Source organism: Canis aureus, chromosome 1 (genome assembly GCF_053574225.1).
Source record: "Canis aureus isolate CA01 chromosome 1, VMU_Caureus_v.1.0, whole genome shotgun sequence".
NCBI classification, from domain to species: domain Eukaryota; kingdom Metazoa; phylum Chordata; class Mammalia; order Carnivora; family Canidae; genus Canis; species Canis aureus.
In genome coordinates this window covers 59,110,109-59,132,216 of record NC_135611.1, presented here as the reverse complement: position 1 = coordinate 59,132,216, position 22,108 = coordinate 59,110,109, and the positions used below count along the sequence as shown (strand labels likewise).

At 38.5% G+C, this 22,108-nt stretch overlaps 1 protein-coding gene across 2 annotated transcripts in view; it reads left to right on the top strand.

Annotated features, from left to right (window-relative positions):
• The first annotated feature begins 5,223 nt into the window (after positions 1-5,223).
• CEP85L (centrosomal protein 85L) overlaps positions 5,224-22,108 on the top strand; it is a 147,059-nt gene continuing 130,174 nt past the window's right edge. The window contains exons 1-2 of one of the 2 annotated variants that reach the window (XM_077901006.1): positions 5,224-5,311; positions 19,374-19,535. In XM_077901006.1, the coding sequence (XP_077757132.1) occupies positions 5,239-5,311; positions 19,374-19,535 (235 nt within the window). In that variant the 5' untranslated portion in view covers positions 5,224-5,238. Of the gene's footprint in view, positions 5,312-9,139; positions 9,386-19,373; positions 19,536-22,108 lie in introns of those variants that run through there. The other variant, XM_077901015.1, reaches the window with a different exon arrangement.

The window sequence follows — 22,108 nt, the reverse complement described above, 5'->3', positions numbered from 1 at the left end:
GAAGGGAGATCAGAGACATGCAACGTCAGTGCAGCATCAGATTCATTCCTCCAATGCCCCACTTCTGCGATCTTAAACACCAACATTCTCCCCACTCAACCCAATGTCCCACCTTTTCACCATTCACTCCCCTATTGTCATTATATGTTCTTCGATTTCATAATTAATATCCACTCCCTTATTCCTCCAGCCTTCTGTCAACATTTCAGCCACTCTTGATTTCACTGTTTTCTCCAAATAGGATAGATCTAGATTCCTATCACTTTACCCATTCTCTAGCCAATATTCTTTTTTTTTCTAGCCAATTTTCTTAAATTCTCTGCCCCTTTTCCCTAAGTGTCCACACCATAAAATCCTGTTATTTTATCTGCCTTCTTTATATACTCAAACGTCTAGCTGCAGCTAAAGAAAAAAAATCATACAACACCACAGATTAATGTCACATGGTTTCCAATCTTAGCCAGACCCTAAACATTATACAGAAATCCTATAATTAGGTACTTTTTCCTCACATGGCATCTGAAGAAAAATCTTATAATTTGTTTTGCAACATATTAAAGAGCATGATGGGAAAAGCATGGGCTTTGGGATCATATGAATTAGGTTTGAATACTAGCTCTTTACTATCTGTATGACCTTACTTCTCTAGGTCTTTTTCTCCCAATCTTTAAAATGGAGCTAATATTGACTGTTGATGAGATTGTTTTATTCATTTTTAAATTTTAATTCCAGTATTAATTAATGCGCAGGGTTATATTAGTTTCAGGTGTACAATATAATGATTCAGCGATTCTATGCATTACTCAGTGCTCATCATAATAAGTGTACTCTTTTTTTTTTTTTTAAGATTTTATTTATTTAGTCATGAGAGACATAGAAAGAGAGAGGCAGAGACATAAGTAGAGGAAGAAGCAAGCTCCATGCAGGGAGCCTAATGCGGGACTCGATCCCAGAACTCCAGGATCATGCCCTGGGCTGAGGGCAGATGCTCAACTGCTGAGCCACCCAGGGATCCCAATAAGTGTACTCTTAATCGCCTTCACCTATTTCCCTTATTTCCCCACCTCCTCCCCTCTGATGACCACATTTGTTCTCTATAGTTGTTTGTTTTTTGTCTCCTTTTTTCTTTGTTCATTTTTTTTTAAATTTCCTTTTTTTTTACTTTTATTTTTAATTTTTATTTTGATGACAGATTGTTTTGACGATTACATAAAATATTTAACTGGCTTAGTGAGAAGTCTCAACTCCTTTAAAACATATATTCTGAAGTCTCACTACTGCTATCATCTGTACTCTCTGGAAAACCTGCCTTTCCGCTGAGTTCATCTCAATCGAATTCCATAATGTTTTGGCCATTTTAAGTTATTAAAACAGTCCTCTACTAGTGCAAGTTAGATAGGAGGCTGTGTGTATAGTAAAGGTATGAACTGCTTTCTTAAACCCCACCCTTCTCTCCATATACTTATTTTTCTGGTGTCTGAACAGGAAGACAGGCGGGGAAGAACTTATCTCTTTATACACTGTCAAGTTTGCTGTCCCCCGTCATTGTAAATGACTTTGCATCTTTTCTATAGGCTCCTTATGACCAGGTAGTGACCACAATAAATTCCATTCACAACTATGTCAGTCCTAAGCAGTTCCAGTAAATAGTCATGGGACCTGGGAAGATTTAACATTGTCTTTCGTTTGAATTCCATCCCTCCTAGCCTCACCTCCCACTCAAAGGACTGCTCCTTAATTAAGTGAATCATGTTTTACCTACTTTCTCATTGGCCATTGCAATTCAACTTTGGAGCCAAACGTACAGATGGGATTCATTTTCTGTATCTCCCAGGAATCATGGACTTGAGATGAGATATCCTTACCCTCTTGGCCCAGCCATACCACAGATGAGGAAATTGAGGCACAGACAGGTTGAAATACCTATACATCTTCTAGTCACGTTTGTATGGTTGAATGTATCTGCTAAGAATCCAATCAAGATTTTTCAAATCCATTGTCAAAAGCAAGAGTTTCTTAGCTTCCCTTTTTTTAATAATTATAAATGATTATTTGAGATTACAACAACCCACAATAAATTCAGTAACTTGTCATTTTATGATCTGGAAGAGGTTATAGATCACAGTCCTTGTAACACCCTTGATATACCAGAATTGTCTGTCCCTTGGAAATTTTTAGACTTCATTCACAAATCTGTCCCTCTCAAGTGGCAATTGTTCTTTAGGTGCTATTTCAATTGTTACTGGATAGTTTTTCTACATTTTGTTGGTTTTGATATTTCATATTTTTGTAAAAATTAACCTCTCTTGAGTTTTGCTCATATTATGCACAAGATATTTCTTCTCATTTTAAAATATTACTTTTATCCTCTGTAATATCACTCTTCAATTCTCTGGTTGTTTGCCCAATATGATAAATTTATATAAGAAAAATATATGTAAAATAGTTTAATCAGATCAGAGATTCATAGCCAAAGAGTTTATATATGCAACACTTATGTTTCATTTTTAATTAATATTTTTTGGAATGCAATGTTTCAAATGCGTTTAATATGATTTGATATGAAATATGATGTTTTTGGTACTGTTTGACTCTTCTGTGATCTAGTTTATATTTTTAAAAAGTCCTCTCCGAAAACATTAAGTATCTAAATTTCACCTAAGCAACAGTATTTACCCCCCCACACACGCACGCACGCGCACAGTCACTATTTGCATTACTTACAAAACTATGCCTATTTATAACATTAGGCTTGGTAATAGGTAGTTCTTAGGCTCTTAAACCTGTGCTATGATAAATTTTAATCATTCTGAGAACTATGGATAGTGCGTGTGGGGGAATCTGATTTCAGTAATACTCAGAATCTATATGAATAAAAATATGGTTACAGTTTACTTCATATACGTAATATTCTCACTTATTTACGTTATTTTAATTGTATTAGATCTGTAGCCTTTCAAGTTTAATTAGTAGGAACACAAAAATTTTTATCTTTGGTGCCAACTGCCAAAATAGAAATATGTTTTTATTATTTCCTTTTACTCTGTAATAGGTGTTGAAATATTCTACGTAGTCTCAGCTTCACATGTTCTTTCGTGTGTGTGTAGCAGCATGCCCTTCACATTGGTAAAAAACATGTAGGAAAACGAGCAAATGATTTTTTTTTCTTTAAACACTACTTGGAATTGAGTAGAAGTTGGCAGAGTTTTGAAATAATAAATATATTTTAAACTCACAAAGGACCACGATATATCTGTGATCATTCATTCATTTCTTGGAACTCTATAAAAAAAGTTTGGTGTTTGATAAATACTGTAACTGAATGTAACGATAAATCATGAACACAAGGCTACTTTGATATAGCTGTATAGCTTCTGATAATTCTTTCTGGAATTTATTATCATTATTTTTTAGGTTTCTTTCTGAACCTCAACTATTTAAGTTTTCTCGACTTGAATACCCAAACTACTCGAATGAGCTATGCACATTTAAATCAGGAAAAGGAATCACATCCTTCCATGTTTCTGTCCCCATCTATCCTCAGAAAAAAGCTGACCCTTGGACCAACTGCTCATGATTTGGAGAAATAAATGGAACTCTACCGGTGGGAGACTGCAATCAGATGAATTATAACACAGATGTGGTAAGCAAGAGACTACACAACTAAATGTAACTTAACCTCCAAAAGTTTTAAGCAGTATTTCCCAACTGCAGAGTGTTTAAGTAGAAATAGGAGACCTTTGTTAGCAAACTTCCAGAACAGGAAGAAGCATCGCTGAACCCAAAGTCTTGTGGAGGGTAGGGACTTGCTTTTTAGTTTATCTCTGATTCTTGTGCCAGGTGTGGAACCCGCCTTCTTCTACAGCGCTCCACCAATATCTATCCCCCCCCCTTTTTAAAAAGATTTTTAATTTATTTATTCATGAGAGGCACACAGAGAGAGAGGCAGAGACACAGGCAGAGGGAGAAGCAGGCTCCATGCAGGGAGCCCCGCGCGGGATTCGATCCCAGGACCCAGGATCACGTCCCGGGCTGAAGGTGGTGCTAAACCGCTGAGCCACCCGGGGATCCCTCCACCAATATTTATTAAATGAACTCTTTTGTATCGAAATGTCACAAGGATCCTAATACTGCCAATGAAAGGTAAGATCTAAGAAGAGGGCGCTGCACCCTTTGCCCTCCCCCAGGATACTCTTAGGAGCAACGTCAAGCTGTAGGGTGTAGGGTGTGAAGAAGTTGCTTTGGTGCCATTTTGACTCCTTCCTCTCTGCTTATCTGAACCCCCCCGGCTACTAGATTTTAATGCACGGCCCCGCCCTGAACACTCTGTTCTTTTTCTGCTTTTTCCTGCGCACGTTCGTGCACGGTAGCTGTCTGCAACCTGCCCCCCCGCCCCGCCCCCATACAGCTCGCCATTGAATTTGAGAATTCCGGAGAAAAAAAAAAAAAAGACTTATTTTCTATCCCCCAAAGTCATCTCTCAACGATGTTTCTGCAGAGCATGAGGACTTTAATCCCAACCCCAAATGAGACGGGGAGGGAGTCCCTCACGCCCTCCCGGGCTGGCCTTTCACCTCCAGCAGTCAGGCTGCGGAGACGGGTGTCCACGTCTCCCTCCCAGGTGAGGGCCGGAGGGATTGCGCAGGGGGCGGTACCGAGAGAGGCAGCCCCGGGCCCCGGTTCCTCGCACCCCCTCCTCGCGGCCTGCGGAGCGCGAGGACGCGGGGGGAGGGCGACCGCCAGGCCACCCCGCAGCAGGCGCCGGCCGCCCCGCGCCGCAGCCCCGCCCCGCCCCGCGCCGCGCACGCCTTATGTAAGCGCCCGAGGCCCCGCCCCCGCCAGGCCCCGCCCCGCCCCGCCAGGCCCCGCCCCCGCCGGCCCGGCTCGGGCTCCGGCTCTGCCGGCGCAGGGGGCGGAGAGAAGCCGCAGCTGCAACTTCGCCTGGCGGTTCGGAGCCCAGCGTCGGCTCAGCCGCGCACCCGGCCGCCGCCGCCGCCGCCTCCCCGGCCCGGGCCTCTCAGCCCCGCGGGCTCGGCCATGGCAGCCGCCGCCGCCGCCGCGGCGAATCCGGCCCCTGCGCTCCCCGCCCGGCGCTGAGCGGCCGTTGCCCGGCGCGTCCCCCGCCCTCCCGCTCCCGCCGCGGCCGCGGGCTCCGCGCAAGTTTCCGCCGCCGAAGCAGCCGCGGGCGAAGGAAGGCGCGGGAGGACGGACGCGGGGAGTCGTGCGCCCCCGGCCGCGATGTGGGGGCGCCTCCTGGCCCCGGAGGCCGGCGGCCGGGACAGCCCCGGCGGAGCCCGCAGCCTCCCTGCGGGTGAGTAACGGGACCGCCCCGGCGGGCGTGGGCGCCGCGGCCTTCCCCCCCCACCCCCCCCCACCCCACCCGGGGGCCTCGGGACGCGCCGCCGCCCGCCCCCCGGCCTCCCCGGCCGCCTCCCCGGGCCCCGCGGGCTGACATCTGGCGCCGCCCGCCCCGCCCGCCCCGCCGCGCGCGGCCCCGCGTCCCGCCCTCCCGGCTCCCCGGGCCGCGGCCCCCGCGCCCCGACCGCAGCCTGGCCCGGGCCTCCGCCGGCCGCGCTTTGTTGTCCGGCCTCCTCCCTGCCCCCGTGGGCCGTGCGGCCGACGTGGATGGCGGGGCTCGCGGGGGCCCGGGCGGGGAGGCGGCGGCGGCGGCGGCGGCCCGGGAGGCCCGGGGTCGGCTGCGCCCACGCCCGCAGCTGCTGCCGGGGCGCGGGGGGCGGGAGGAGGCCCGGGGGGCGCCGTGCCCTCCGCGGGGGAGCCCGGGGACTCGAGCCCCGCGGGGAGAGCGGGTCACCCCCTGCAGCGCGCCCCGGCGTCCGCGGAGGACACGTGCGGCGGGAGCTCGTCCGCCCCGGGGGGGGGGGGGGGGGAGGCCGGGGTCGCGCGTTCCCTGTGCGCGGGGAGCGGCGCATCCCGCAGCCACGTCCCGCCCGCATCTGCCCCCGAGTTGTGTAGCAGCCACAAAATTAGGGTAAATAGCCCCCCCCCGCGCCGCCCCAATTCGAGATTTTTTTTTTTTAAATAAGGGTTGGGTTGGCCTCTGACAAGTTACTTGACACTGACGGTTCCTCCAGGCCCTTTGGATCTTGAGCCCTTTTCGAGAAGCTGAAAGTTATATAGGCCTTTTATGGGGGGGGGGGGATTGCCATAAATACGGACCCCAAATTTTTCCTACAATTTTAGGTGGTTCTGGACCCCCTAAATAACCTTGTTCCGCAAAATGTTTGAGTTCCACCTGCCCCTGGCATTTTGTAGACATTACAAGCTATTTGCAAAAAAAAAAAAAAAAAAAAGGTAGAAGCAGTATTCGGAAGTGTGATTTTTTTTTTCTTTTTGCTAGTACTTCCTGCTATTTGAAATTTATCAGGCTCAGTTACTATTAACATTTCAAATAAGGAAGGTAATTAGGTTACAGTCTAGAAATTTGCGATGTGGTTTTTTTTTTTTTTAAGGCATGTATAATTTCACCAGTTATTGGGGGGATGTAATTGACAAGTAGAAATTGTACGTATATTTCAGGTGTACAACTTGATGTTGATATATTTCAGGTATATATATATATATATATATATAGTGAAATGATCTCCGCAATCAGGTTAGCTAATCTATCCATTACCTCATAGAGTTACCATATGTTTGTGTGAGTGGTAAGAACGCTTAAGATCTACTCTCGGCAGATTTCAGGCATATAGTACAGTATTGTTGGCTGTAGTGATCTGTACTGTCCTTTTAAATGGAGACATATGTAAATTTTAAAATCCAGAGTTAGATTTAAAATATTTCTTTTAAATTTGGCCCTGCAGCACTTTTAGAAATAATGGAATTTAATAAAAAAAATGTGAGTGGGAATTATTTCTGATAAGATGTATATTACTTGTCCCAAGAAGGGAAGACCCCAGTTAAGAGGTTTCTGATGCTTACTGAGTATTTGAGATCCTGCAATCAAAGGAACTTCAGTAAATGAGAAGACACTTCATTATCCCTAGGGGTTGGAGGGAGTGGTTTCAATTTACCTGTACATGTCAAAAACCATCTGTAATATCTTTGTAACCTAACCTCTTAAAATAGATTTGTAATAATATGTTTGGAGATATAATATCACCCAATCATTGTGTCCATTCTTCCATTGTTTTCCATGAGGAAGAAAAACATCACAGTGCTTAGAAGTTACTGAAGGAAGGACTTTGAGGTTGTATTGCAGCTTCTATACCTTCACTGTAGCAAAGATTATAGTAGGAAATACTTTATAAACAGTACCCAAGTTGGAGGAATTTGGACAGGATATCTTTACAAAGCATATATTTTGCCTCAGTTTTGACAGTGATAAACCATTGGTAAGTCAGGACATGCCTTTCCAATAATTTTTTTTTCATCTCTATGCTGAGTGGATTACTTTTAGTAATAGTGATGTAATTATTTGAGAGGGAAGGAGACAGAGACAGCGAGAGAGCACAAGTGGGGAGGAAATGGAGAAGGAGGGTCTCTGCTGAGCCGGGAGCCCGACTCCTGGACTGATCCCAGGACCCTGGGACCATGACTTGAGCGGAAGGCAGCTGCTCAGCCAACTGAGCCACTCAGGCACCCCCATGAGCAAATAAGTATTTAAAATTTAAAATTATTTTCTTTTTTTTTAAAGATTGTATTTATTTATTCATTTTTTGTATATATATATATATATATATAGAGAGAGAGAGAGAGAGAGAGAGAGAAGCAGAGACAGAGACAGAGACACAGGCAGAGGGAGAAGCAGGCTCCATGCCAGGAGCCCGATGCGGGACTCGATCCTGGGTCTCCAGGATAGCACTCTTGGCCAAAGGCAGGCGCCAAACCGCTGAGCCACCCAGGGATCCCCTAAAATTACTTTCTAGTTTTATGAAGTTATCCCATAGATGAAAAACTTAAGTGTAGTTTCTCTTACAACTGGGCAGATGGTGAAGGTCAAGACAATGACCTCTGTTGATTTATATGGGGATTTATTTTCCTTTTAGAGAATTTGAAAATTTATGTTTGAATAATGTTCAGTATATCTTTTGACTAAATTGAGTGATTTTAGAGCTTTTCTGAAAACAAAGACTGTCTTCTGATTGAATTTATCAGCAATTATTTTTGGTCCTGAGGGCCAGTGCGAAGACCAGGGATAAGTAAATAATTTCTAGTATTGAAATGAGTTTATTTCAATATGTGGGTTAATTCTAGGTATCCTAAAACTGATTTGTTTATACAAATGTGTAACTAGACTAAGGAGAAAATGAAAGGTATAGAATCAACTGAAAATTCTGAAGGGAACTTTTTTAAGTAATGGCAGTAAAAACAAAAAGTAAGAACTAGTGTGGTTTGGAAAATACTGAACTTTTGACCTTTGCTTTAGGATTTAATTTTGTTTTGATACCTACAGTTTTTCAGCTGTATAGAGTAACTGTTTATGAATGTAAATAAGATGAATATGTTCTTAGATATTCATACAAAGAAGAAGCAAAAGCCCTCCTCCCCCTTTTTCTATTGGCAAGTATGGTTAAAAAGCTAATTATAAATAAAACAAGTGGTATTTTGATTGAGGGATTTGAGAATACCCTACTATTCAAAATGTATAATAGTTTCAAAGCTGGTTGAAGGATGGATACATTTCCCTTAGATTGTTTTGTTTTGTTTTTTAGAGAGGGAGGGGCAGAGAGAGAAGAAGGGAGGGAATCTTAAGCAGGCTCCACGCCCTGCACAGAGCCTGACTTTGGGGCTTGACCTCACAACCTTGAGATCATGACCTGAGCTGAAATCAATAGTTGGACGCTTAACTGGCTGGGCCACCCAAGCACCTCTATTTCCCTTAGGTTTTAAAAATCTAGTATGTTATAGTGATATTTTGAGTACTTATACCTAGTTATACTGAACTTGATTCATTTTATAAATCATACTTTAAAAATTGAATGTATTCAACCCTTATAACATATGGGGGTAGGATATGATACTTTTAAAGTAAGCTTAAGTAATAGAAAAGATAAGATCTGAAAAAATGTCATTTGTTTAGTGCCTTGAGCTTGAACTCTACCCTTCCTAGTTGGTGTTTTGCTTTAAGATGTTTAGTGATGTCATAATGATAGAGGTGGTAACTGGTATGATTACTTCAGATACTAAGGTTTTCTGCTGTGGTTCTGAATTAGATGGGTCTAAAAATACTGTGGTAACAATGAAACATAACTCTTTCACCTAAACTCAGTTGGACATGTTCTATTATAATAGGCATTGGGAGGTGAGGGGTGAATCTCAACTTTAGTGATGACTTCTGTGAAATGAACGTGATTAGTAATTGGAATTTGATCACTTCTTGGCTTGAATGAAGCTGGGTAATTAATCTAAGGCCAGGCGATAAATGGTGAGTTGACAACCACTATTGTCATGCTTGTGAATATTTCTGTATGTTGAGAACAGAAAGATTTTATAGTCATGATTTTTCTGACTGGATGAAATGTATGTGTATTCTGAGAAAATGATGAAGACATGGAGAGTCCTAGATAGTATTTTACTGAGTGATAGCTTAATTAGTGGGAACTAATGTGTAAAATGTGCATTAAAAAATGAACAGTGTCTCATCTAGATAACTACCAAACCTGCAATGAGATAGTAGTTAACTATTACTACTTTAAAGGTGTTCATGTTTTGCACTGTCAAAATAATATTTTGAAAAGTAAAATTTATCAAAAAGCATCTTTCATTTTAAGAGCTGGAGTGGTCAACGTAAAATGAACCTCAGATTGCTTTTCATACTAATATTTTACTTCCACTTTCTATTTTTCTTTAATTAAAAAAATCCATTGTTATTACTTAGCATAGTTGGCACATAATAAGTACTTGGTAAATGTTTGTGAGTCAATCTTTCAATAAATATTGTGTAGTAGGCTTTGTGCTAGCCCCTAGGGATGCATCACTGAACAAGAAAGATTAGATCCCAGCTCTAAGGGAGCTTACATTCTAGTGAGAAGGAAGCTATCTATAAGTAAACTAACAAGAGAATTCACCTGGTGAGTGCTATGAAAAAAGGGAAACTGGGTGAGATGGCCAAAGGTGGGTAGAGCTGCTTTGGATAAGCTGGTCAGGGAAGGCATTTCTGAGGAGATAATATTGAGCTGAGGCCAGAATGATGAAGAGCCAGACTTGGGGGGTGGGTGGGTGGGTACAGAAACAGCTCTATGGTAGAAATGAGAAGTTTGAGGAATATCAAGAGCCAGTGAATCTGGAACATAGAGAACAGGGATGTGAGGGGAGGGAGGCCTGATAATGTAAGGCATTGTAAGAAGTTTGGATTCTATTCTTTGTGAGGGGAAGCTAACTATGAAAGGGGAGGAGAGATGGCTGTTCATTCACTTGGGAGTGTCTACTATGAGGCAGACACTGTTCTATGTGTTGGGGAAACAAAGTAGACATTCTCTGTCCTTGGTGTTTACAGCTCACTCCTGGCTGTTTTGTGGGGGGGGGAAGAAATTGTGGAGAGGCAGGGGAGAGAAGAGCAGTAGGGAAGCCAGTTAATAGGTTACTGCAGTAATTAATTGATGATAGTGGTAAGATTGGATTTGGAGAAAGGAAAATGGGTTTGGAAAATACTTGAGAAAGGATTTACTGAGGGTTTGGAGATGGAAAAGCAGGGAAAGAGGAATCAAAGATGATGTCTTAGTTTCGGCTTTGGTAATTATGATGGATGGTGGTGCCATTTCCTGAGGCAGGGTAATGTGGTAATGTGTCTAAAATTATTTACAGTAGTTAATGAATGAAATTCTCTATTTTATTGTGTCTAAAATTCTCTATATATGTGTCTAAAATTATTTACAGTAGTTAAGGAATGAAATTCTCTATTTTATTCTCTATTTTATTTCTCTAAAATTATTTACAGTAGTTAATGAAATTCTCTCTATTATTTTATTATGTTGAGAAAGCAAAAGACTACTAGTTTTTGATTACTTAAAATTCACTTTTGATTTACATTCCCATCAACAGTGCACAAGGGTTCCCTTTTCTCCACACCCTTGCCAACATTTATTATTTGTCTTTTTGATAATAGCCATTCTAATGGGTATGAGGTGGTATTCATTGTGGTTTTGATTTTCATTTTCCTGATGATTGGTAATGTTGAGTACCTTTCCTTATACCTGTTGGCCATTTGTGTGTCTTTTTTGGAAAAATGCCTGTTCAGGTCCTCTGCTCATTTTAAAATCTGATTTTTTTTTTTTTTTTTTTTGCTGTTGAGTTGTATAAGTTTATGAATTTTGTATATATTTTGGATATTAAGCCCTTATCAGAAGGGCATGGGGGGCGTGGTCAGTTAGGCATCTGACTCGATCTCAGCTCAGGTCTCAATCTCAAGGTCTTGAGTTCAAATCTTATGTTGGGCTCTATGGTGGGTGTGGATCCTACGTTAAAAAAAACCCACCTCATCAGATAGATGATTTGGAAATACTTTTCCCATTTCATAGGTTGCCTTTTCATTTTGTTGCTGTGCAAAACCTTTTTAGTTTGATGTAGTCCTGCTTATTTTTGCTTTTGTTGCCTTTGCTTTTGGTGTCAAATCAAAAAAAAAATACTGCCAAGACCAATGTCTAGGATCCCTCTGTTTTCTTCGAGGAGTTTTATGGTTTCAGGTATTATATGCAAGTTTTTAACCCATTTTGAGTTGATTTTTGCATACGGTATAAAGGCGGGTCCAGTTTCATTTTTTTGCATATGGCTGCCCAACACCATTTATTGAAGAGACTATCCTTTTCCCACTGTATATTCTTGCCTCCTTTGTAGTAAATTAATATGCCATATACATGTGAGTTTATTTCTGGGTCCTTTATCTGTTCCATTATGTGTTTGTTTTTATGCCTGGCACTTTTAATTTTTTAACTTTAATTTTTAAAAGATTTATTTATTTGAGAGAGAAAAAACGAGCATGAGCAGGAGAGGAAGAGGGAGAGAATCTCAAGCAGCAGATTCCCTGCTGAGCTTGGAGCCTGATACAACCTGAAATGAAACCAAAAGTTGGACACTTTAACTGACTGCGCCACCCAGGCCCCCTTTATGCCTGGCACTTTAAAAAAATAAATCTCTTTATATTCATTTAGTTATCACAACAACGCTATGAGATGGATATTCTAATTTGATTTCTCTTTTTACATATAAAGAAACTGAGCTACAGATTAAGTGACTTACTCAAGGTCTCACTGCTAATTAGAGGTGAGAGAGAGCTTGAGTTGAGGCAGCGTGGTGGTTTCACAGTCCATTCTTTACAATTAAGCTGTACTATTAACTCTACAATAAAAGAAAAAGAAAGAAAACCGAGGATGATTAGTCACTAAAATGGACTGGTGGATGGTAGTGAAGAACATCAATATTGCTGTATTAAATTTCTTTCATTTTAGCTAGATTATCTCCAGTGTAGATTGAGATTTTTCTGTTTGTATGTGTATGGTTACTAATAATATAAATGCTTTTTTATGTTTTTAAATTTTTTGTGACTTTTCCTGTTTTTTTTTTTTGTTGTTGTTGTTGTTGTTGAGATTGTTTTCTCATTTGTTAGGAATTTTGGCCATCATCCCCTCAAACCATTTATGATTATTATTTTTTAGCTGCTTTGGAAAATATTTACTGATCTGTAGATAGGTACTTAAATGCAAACTTACTCAAGGATAGTTAAAAATCTCCTGGATTTTAAAATAGACAACAAGAGCCCCCCAAAACCCCTGATTAATCTTTCCTCTAAAGGGAAAAGTATTTTTTATATTTAATTATAAGGCTTCCAGAATTTTAATTTTATACCGTGAACATTTATTTGATACCTAGTGGCAATGATGACTATGTTTATTGAGACCCTGCCTGACTCTGCAGCTTTGTGCTAGAGACTTAAGAAAAAAAAACCAAACAGACCAATGTCTTTCAGTTTCTTTCTTTGGTGAGGGAGAAGAAAGTCATACACATAATTCAGTAAATGCTGTTACGGAATTTTGAATGATACATTGGGAGAGCACAAAGTAGTAGTTATTTAACACCACTTGGAGGAATTAGAAGACAGAGCAAATTAATTCTGAACTGAGACTTAAATAAGATAGAGAAGGAAAAGAGCTTGGCGTCATTAAAGGACCTGGTCTGTTTGGAGGCGGTGATTAGGAGGGTATGTGTGGCTAGAGAGTGTTCGCAGGGGAGCTGGAATGGGTTAGGTAGTGGTTGCAAGGCATTAGAAGACGTGGCTGTCAATTGGTGACAAACTTTGCCAAACTTAAATAGTTTGAGTTTTATTTAATATGCAGGAAGGAACCTACAGAGCTATATAAACAAGAGAATGACATATTTGATTCTCAGAAGGTAACTCTGGTAGGAGGGTGGAGGATGTCTTGGGTAGAGTTACTTAAGTCAGAGATTCTTGTAGCAGTCCAGCCAAAAGCCATGGTCTATGATGTTGCGCGTGGAGAGGAGAGATGTAATTTAGTTAGTATTTGCAAAATGGACTAAACAGTTTTACAGACTGATTGCTTGTAAGGGTTAAGGAAAAGGTTTTTTTGTTGTTGTTGCGTTCCCTGGATTTATTTGTTTTTAACTTAGTTGTATATTGATTTCTGCTGATAGTAGAATTGGGGCAGTTGAGGGCCACTGTTGTACTTTGTACTTATTGACATTTCAGAAGTGTTGAAGTGTGAGATATGTGCATCTTCTGCCCTACAAGAGTAAATGTGCTTTGATATTTTCTGTTTTGTTCTGTTTTATGTGAAACAGTTGGTCATAATCCACTGATAACCTGCCTTTTGAGAAACATTGCAGTTTGTATTCATGATTTGTATTATATTCAGCTTTTTGTGTTAAAGCAAGTCTGCTTTGTTATTTTTATTCTGTCGTAGAGTTGTCATTTAAAAAATTCAGTAAGATTAGTTGTTACTCTTCTGAGTGCCTTTACAGATATATAACATTGTGGAAGACTTGCTGTTGTATGCATTTGTTTCCAACTTAAAAAAAAAAAAACAAACGCTTCAGAAGGAAAATGTAATAGGTTGCCTCTTTACTTGATGCTAATCTTCTTGTATTTCCAGTATGAGAAATAAGAATAATTTTTAAATAAGTTATCTCTAGGCATTCAGTATTCTATTTAATAGAATTGAAGTTGGTGTTAAAAAATGTAACATTACTATTTTCCAAAGAGAAGTTCCATTGTACAGTATCTGATGTCTTTGCTGTTCTTACGGAAGTGCTTCTGTCTTTGTTCTAGAGAAAACTGATTTTACATTCAGTCATTCAATTTCTTTAATATGATAGGACCTCCGTAGAGATAACTGAGACTTTAATTTTTTTTAAAGTCTATAGCACATCTCTAAAACTGGAGTAGTTCCCATTTTAGTAGCTAGTCTTATAACTATAGTGTGAGAAAATTTTCCTTATTATATATCTCCTAGTAAGCATATTTCATTTTCTAGTCCTTAACAGCTTTGTGATTCTGGATTGACTTGAATAGAGACAAGACAGGTCATTCTCTGAATTAATTCAATCTAAATTAAAGATTAGAATGTTATTTTCTTCATGACATTTGTTAATTATCCTCTGTGTTCTAGGTATATAATATAAATAGCAGTTTTTAAAAAAGGAAGTAGGACAGAAATTAGGGATGCTAATCCCCCATGCATTGAAAATCCATATAAATCTTGACTCTCCAAAAATGTAGCTACTAATAGCCTGCTGGGAAGCCATACATAAACAGTTGATTAACACAAGTTTTATATGTTATATGTATCCATATACTACATTTTTACAATAAAGCAAGCTACAGAAAAAATGCTGTTAAAATCATAAAAGAAAATACAATATGGTACTATATTGATACTGTAAGTTTACATCATCTGTATACAAGATGAACTGTCTGTCAGTATCTATATCAGTACTGTCTTAAATGATACAGAACATTGTAGATGTTATTATATATGTCTAATGCCAGACACCCAAAATGAAAAGATAGCGTGAAAAAGAAATTCATATATATTTACAGGTATAACAATTCATGTATTGACAATGAATAAGCAGTAATATGGTAGCTCAACAGTAGCCTAGTCTATACATTATAATGAATGAATAATTATATTTATGGCATATAGTATTATAGTCATATTCATAATACATTATTGGAAACTGTGGCTTTTTTTCTAAAAAAAAAAAACCTTGTGTTGATAGACTGATACACAGTTTTTAGTTACTGGAGAGAGGGGCATACTATAAAGGAATGTAATTCTTTGAAAGCAAAGTTATAAAACAGTGAAAAAATGAACACATTGTTAATTTTATATTAAATATTGCTCATTTTATGCCTATGTGAAGATAGGCTATCCACTACCATACAGGTTTTGCACAGGATGTTCTATATGGCGAATACTTAGGCAGTGATGATGATGGCACAGAAATGTCCCACACAGTTCTTGCAATATAATTACTAGATTTTCATGCAAACACACACATATACATAATCGGTAAGTTTATTAACTGGCATAATGATTATTTACTGTTCATTAAGTGGAAGTGGATCATCATAAAAGTCTTTATCCTTGTCTTCATGTTGATAGGCTGAGGAGGAGGAGAAAAAGGAGGGGCTGGTCTTGGAAGTGGAAGAGCAAGCAGTAGAGGCAGGCACATTTAGTCTTAACTTTACATAAATACATCCTAATTTCTGACTTTCTGCTTTTTTATTTCTCAAAAAATATTACTGTGCAATACCAGTCATTCTTCCACCATGTGCTTTAGTTTTAGTGCTTGAATCATGGAATGGTCCACATTGTAAAAGAAGTCAAAGCAGTCTTGAGTAATCAGAACCCTTCTGCCATATTGTTTAATGTCAGTTTTCTGGTATTGCTTCTTCTATGCCGTCTTTTTCATTGTCTGGCATTGGTTCAGAAGCTCTCCAGCAAGTTATTTTCTGTTAATTTCCCTGGAGAGGTGTTTGTTGGCTCTTGAATTTCTCCGAGATCCATATCTTGAAAGCCTTAATTTCCCACCTATTTTGCCATTTTCACAATCTTTCATGATTTCTTTGATTGGCTCTGTCATAAATTCTGGGAAATCATGCATGAGATCTTGACAGTTTCCTCCAGCAGGAATTTATTATTTTTGAGTTGATGGCTTTCATAGCTTTTCTGTAACAATGGCAGTATCTTCAGTGGGATAATCCTTCCAAACTTTGATGATGTTCTCTCTGCTGTGGTTCTGTTCCACAGTGTTTATAATCCTTTCCACAGGGAACCATGCAAAATGAATCTTAGAGGTCCTTACAACCTCTTGATCCAGAGGCTGAATTAGAGACGTTGTATTAGGGGCAAGTAGGCCAGTTTGATATCTTTGGTATTGAACTCATAAGGTTCTAGGTGATCAGGGACATTGTCCAATATCAAAAGCACTTTGAAAAGCAGTCCCTTGCTGGCAAGGCATTTCTTGACTTTGGGGACAAAGCATCAGTGGAACCAATCTAGAAAAAGGGTTCCTGTTCAGGCCTTGTTATACAGCCAAAAGACTGGCTGCTGGTGGTTGCTTACCTTTTTCCTTCAAGGCTGGGGTTTAGCACCTTTATGGATAAGGACAATCCTGATCATACACCTGACTCCATTTGCAAAAAACAGCAAAGCTAGTCCCTTCCTGCATTCAATTTTGGTGCTCACTCCTCTTCCTTACTAATATCTTTCGTGGGAATTTCTTCCAGAATAGGGCACCTTTGTCTGCCTTAAAAACCTGTACAGGCAGATACCCTGTCTCATCAGTGATTTTCCTAAGGGTGCCTGGGAACTCATCTGCTGCCTCTTGGTGGGCAGAAGCTGTTTCTCCTATTATCTTGACATTTTTTAAGCCAAACTTATTTCTAAAATTATCAGACCATCCTGTGCTGGCATTTAATTCTTCAGCTTTATATTCTTCACCTTCTTTTTGCTTGAAGTTCTCGTAGTGTAATGACTTCGGGTTTTCTCACATCATCCTAGTCTGTAGGTATGCCAAAATGGCAATATTGTACCCACATAGAAGCTTTATTTTCAATACAAGATGAAAAAGTATTTCACAGAAAGTTCAGGGTTTTTGCTCTTGCCGGTGTAGCTGCAGCAATGGTTTTACAAATTTCCTTTTCTTTTTTAACAATGAACTTTATGTTGGATTCATTTATTTAGAAATGGAAGGCAACTACAGATACAGACCTCAAACTGTAGTTCTTATCAGTCATTCATCTTTTTCTTTATAATGTCCTGACTTTTTTCTACTTCTTGGGAGCATTTCCAGCATCACTAGTGGCATTCTGTGTGGGTCCCATGGTGTTGCTGGAGGTTTATGTTATCGCATACAACACGAAAAATAAGCAAGAACCACAAGAGGTTATTTTTTACTGTGATAACTAAAGTCCCAGAGATGCTTAGCATTCACGTGGCTTTTCAAGTGGATGATAGCAACAAGAGGGGGCTACAAAATTGTAACAGTAGTACAGTATGTATGTACTAAAAATAATTTTATGCAGTTATGATTTATTACTGTTATCTTTGTTGTTTATTTACATTTCTCTTGACTTCAAGTGGTATGTACAGTGTGGAAATGTTTGTGTAAGTTTTGATAAATTGTAACTTTTTATAATAGATTTGTATATACTTTATGGTAGTAAATGGCAAGATAGGACTAGTACCTACATATTTTTCATGCATTTGTGACAAATCTTTTTCTTAACTTTTTTGGTATTTCCAGCCTCTTAGCGACTCCTAAATGTATATGGTTTTTAAGACTACTTATTTACCTTATACATCTATAAAACCAAAACAAATTTAATTTACAAATTACATGTAAGTAGAAATTCAAATTAGCATTAACATGCCTTAATGTGTTATTAAAACCAAACCTTTAACGTTAGAATTAATATTAGTAGAAAATAGCTTTAGGTCTGGTTTTATTAATCTGTTTATGAATTTTGATTTTTAATAATAATATAGAGATGTCTATTCCTAAAAGTGTGATAAAATGATTTAATTCATTTTATGGACAGGTTTATCATTTTGTGAACCTCATGCTTAAATCTAACAACTTTATTTTTTTCTAGAGTGCTAGCAGGCACTCCTAGTAGCCAATTTCAATAGTATGTTTCACTATTCAATAAATATGTTTTAAGGTAGCTATACAGATCATCTGTAATATGCTTTAATCTTTTAAGGATGTCGTTGAGACAAAAGCCCGAAATCTTGTGTAGAACTTAACTTCCACAAATAAGTCTTCAGGCTCCAATTTGAGAATCACTGTGTTAGCCTTTAATAAAGATATGTGCTTCTGTAGCTTTTATATATAAAATTCAACAGATTTAAAATTGTTTTTTCAGATTGCTGTAACCTTTTTTTTTTTTTTTTAAAGATTTTATTTATTTGAGAGAGAGTACCTGCATGAACAGGAGGAGGGGCAGAGGGAGAGGGAGAGAGACAAGGTGATTCCCCACTGAGCTAGAGCCAGAGGTGGGCCAGATCGCAGGACCCATAGATTATGACCTAAGCTGAAGTCAGATTCCCAAATGACTAAGCCACCCAGGTGCCCCCTCAGGTTACTATAATTTATGAACTAGTAATAAGTAGTTCACAGACTGGCACTTGTCCATGGGTATACTTTCTGTGGTATTATAATGGATGATAATTTAAGAATGAAGTAAGCAGAAAAGTAAAATGATGGATAAATCAGAAAAAGGCAAATAAAAATTAAGTGAAATCGACAAGATAAGTGAAAATAAAGACCAAGAGAACATTGAAAAATGATGTTAGCCAAAAAATAAAGGGAAAAATTGAGCTAAGGGTGAAGAAGATGCTACAGTGTTAATCTTTTATCAAAATAACTAAAGAAATAAAAGAAATATAAAATAACTTTAAATGTTAAATGATTAGGATACAGTAGAAAAGATTTATTTTCCATTAGCATATTCCAATTAAATTGTCATGCAGTATGATTCAGTTAGACTTTCTCTGGGCCCCAATTCTCAACTGATGCCTCTTTGTGGAATCACAGATGACAGATGCCTACGTATCAAATATTCCAGAGCAGAGTGCTGATATTTCCAGACAGATAGATTTGACATTTTAAATAAGACAGCAGTACATATTTCTGAGTTCAATACTTATCAACAAAAATCAGAGTCCTTTAGCAGAGGAAGCTGCAAAATTAGCATTGTATTTTTAGGTGTATGACATGTAAGTTTATTTGATGAATCTTAGATATTGTTGATCCAAATTATTTGGGACAAAATAACTTTTTTTTTTTAACCTTATGTGTAGTTTTTTTTTTCTAAGGTTAAAAAAAAGGATCTCTTTTGTCTACTGATAGACATTATAAATGTGCTAATTCTTACCTATTTTCCTTTGTAGGCCCAGATTATTCTTCATCAGCATGGTTACCTGGTAATGAATCATTGTGGCAGGCCACAACTGTTACATCTAGCCATCGAAATAATCATATCAGGAGACATAGTATAACTTCTGACAGTGGTGACACTGGCATTGGCACTTCCTGTTCTGACAGCGTGGAAGGTGAGCTGAAATTCTTAGTGTTTAGACATGAGACTACCGAGAATGGTTGTGATTGAGAACATTCAAATAATATGTTCTATTGTTCCAAAATATAAAGTAATGTTTGGAATATTTAATAATGTTCAATGTTGCCATTATATCAAATGAAATTGTCTCTGATCATATGAGTTTCCCCTCATTCACTTTTTCAACTATTTTGAGATAATTGTAAATTCACAGGCAATTTTTAAAATAGTGCAGAGATGCTATGCATCCTTTATTCAGTACCTCCCACCCCCACCCATGCTGATATCTTGCAAAACTGCAGGCCAGTATTACAGGATATTTATACTAATACGGTCAAAATACAGAATGTTTCTGTCACCACAGTATGCACCTCATGTTGCTCCCTCTCCCCCTACCACCCTTAACTCTTGGAAACCTCTGAATCTATTCTCCATTTTTATAATTTTGTCATTTCAAGAATGCTATGTAAGTGGAATCTTATAGTATATAACCCTTTAATCCTGGCTTTTTTCTTTGACAGTTCATCCAGGTTGTTGCACATATCAATAGTTCATTTCTTTTATTCCTAATTAGTATTCAGCAGTGGTGGTATTAGGTAGACCATATTTTGCTTAAGAATTTTCCCACCGAAAAACATCTGGTTTGTTTTAGTATTGACTATTGGGAATAAAGCTTCTATAACTATTCATATACAGGTTTTGGTATGAACATCTGTCTTTGTTTCTCTGTGTAAATGTCCAGCAATTCAGTTGGTTGTTCATCATTTTGTATGTTTAGTTTTTAAAGAAATTGTCACACTATTTTTCAGAGAGATTATTCCATTTCAGTCAGCAAAGGAAATGGATCATTGTAAGTGATCTAATTTTTTCTTTATTCTTAGCATTTGTGGTTTTTAAAATTCTAGCCTTTCTGATAGGAATGTGGTGATACTTCATTGTAGTTTTAGTTTTCATTTCCTTAAAGATTAATAATATTGACCATTTCTTTACGTGCTTATTTTCCATCTGTTATATTCAGTGAAATCTTTCTATATGTTTGTCTGTTTTAATCAGAATCTTTTTTTTTTACTGTTGAATTTTGAGAGTTCTTTATAAATGTTAGATATTAATCTTTTCTTGGCCTTGTGGTTTGCAAATATATTCTATTCTGTAGCTTGTCATTTCATTCTCTAATAGTGTCTTTTGCAAAGCAAAAGTTTTAAAGTTTGCTTAAGTTTAGTGTGTAATTTTAGAGTATAGTTTTCCATTATATGGATTGTGCTTTTGGGGTCAAGTCTCAAAACTGCATAGTCCCAGATTTTGAAGATTTTCTTTTGTTTTTTTTCCTTAAAGTTTTATCTTTTTTTCCCATTAATTCCATGATCCATTTTTAGTTAATCTTTTATAAAGCAAGTGTGTTTGGTATCCCCAAGACCACTCTTCAGCTCAGTTGATTTGCTAGAAGGAATCCCACAACTGCGAAAAGCTGTCATACTAAAGGTTATGGTTTGTTACAGCTAACAAATACAGAGTTTAATCAGCAATAGAAAAAGAAGCAAGGAGCAGGGTCCAGGAGACACTAGACCCAACCATTTGTGTGGAGTTGTGTGGACAGTGTTTAATTCTCCCAGCAGTGATTTGTGAAACCAAATACAGAGTACTGTTAACCAGGCAAAGTCACCCAAGCCTTGGGTCCAGGATTTTTATTGTGGGTTGGTTATGTTGGCATGGTTGACTCCTTGGTGGATGATCTTAGTTGCTAGTCCTTGAGAGATCAACCTGATAACACATGACTCCTACTATAAATCACATTATTAGCATAGACTATATGAAATGACCCAAGGTACCCAGGTAAACAAAGACAGTCTTATTAGGCAGGATATTCCAAGGGTTTAGGAGCCATAGGTAAGGACTAAACCTTTCTTGGAATGTGCAGGATATTGAAACTCTGACATTTCTGATTCTGACTTAATCCTTTTTGCACAGTGTGAGGCTAAGATTGAAGTTCATTTTCTTTGCCTAATAAATCTTGAATGAAGATTCCTGGGATCTTGAATGAATATTCCCATTTCATTCTTTTTCAAAACTGTTTTAGCTGTTTTCATTCTTTTGCTTTTATATGTAAGTTTTAATAGTTTTGTCTTATCTGCCAAAAAATCTAGCTGGAAATTTTATAGATATTGTGTTATCCATATATCATCAGCTTGGGGAGAATTGATGTGTTTATTACTCTCTTGAGTTTTCTAGTCCATTAACATGGTATAGTTCTTCATTTATTTAGATTTTAATTTTATTCACCAGTATTGGACATGTTTTGTTAAAATTACACCTAGTTCTTTTTTTTTTTTTTTTTTTTTTTTGAATGATTGTAAATGGCATTGTATTTCCAGTTTTGGCGTCAATATGTTGTTACATAGAGATACACAATCGATTTCTGTTGTGTTTATCTCGTGACATTGCTGGACTCTTTAGTTCCAGGAGGCTTTTTGGGTAGATTTCTTGGGATTTTCTCTATAGATAATCATGTCATCAGTAAATAGGGATGTTTTTTAATCTGTATGCCTTTTGTTTTCTTTTCTTCAATTATTG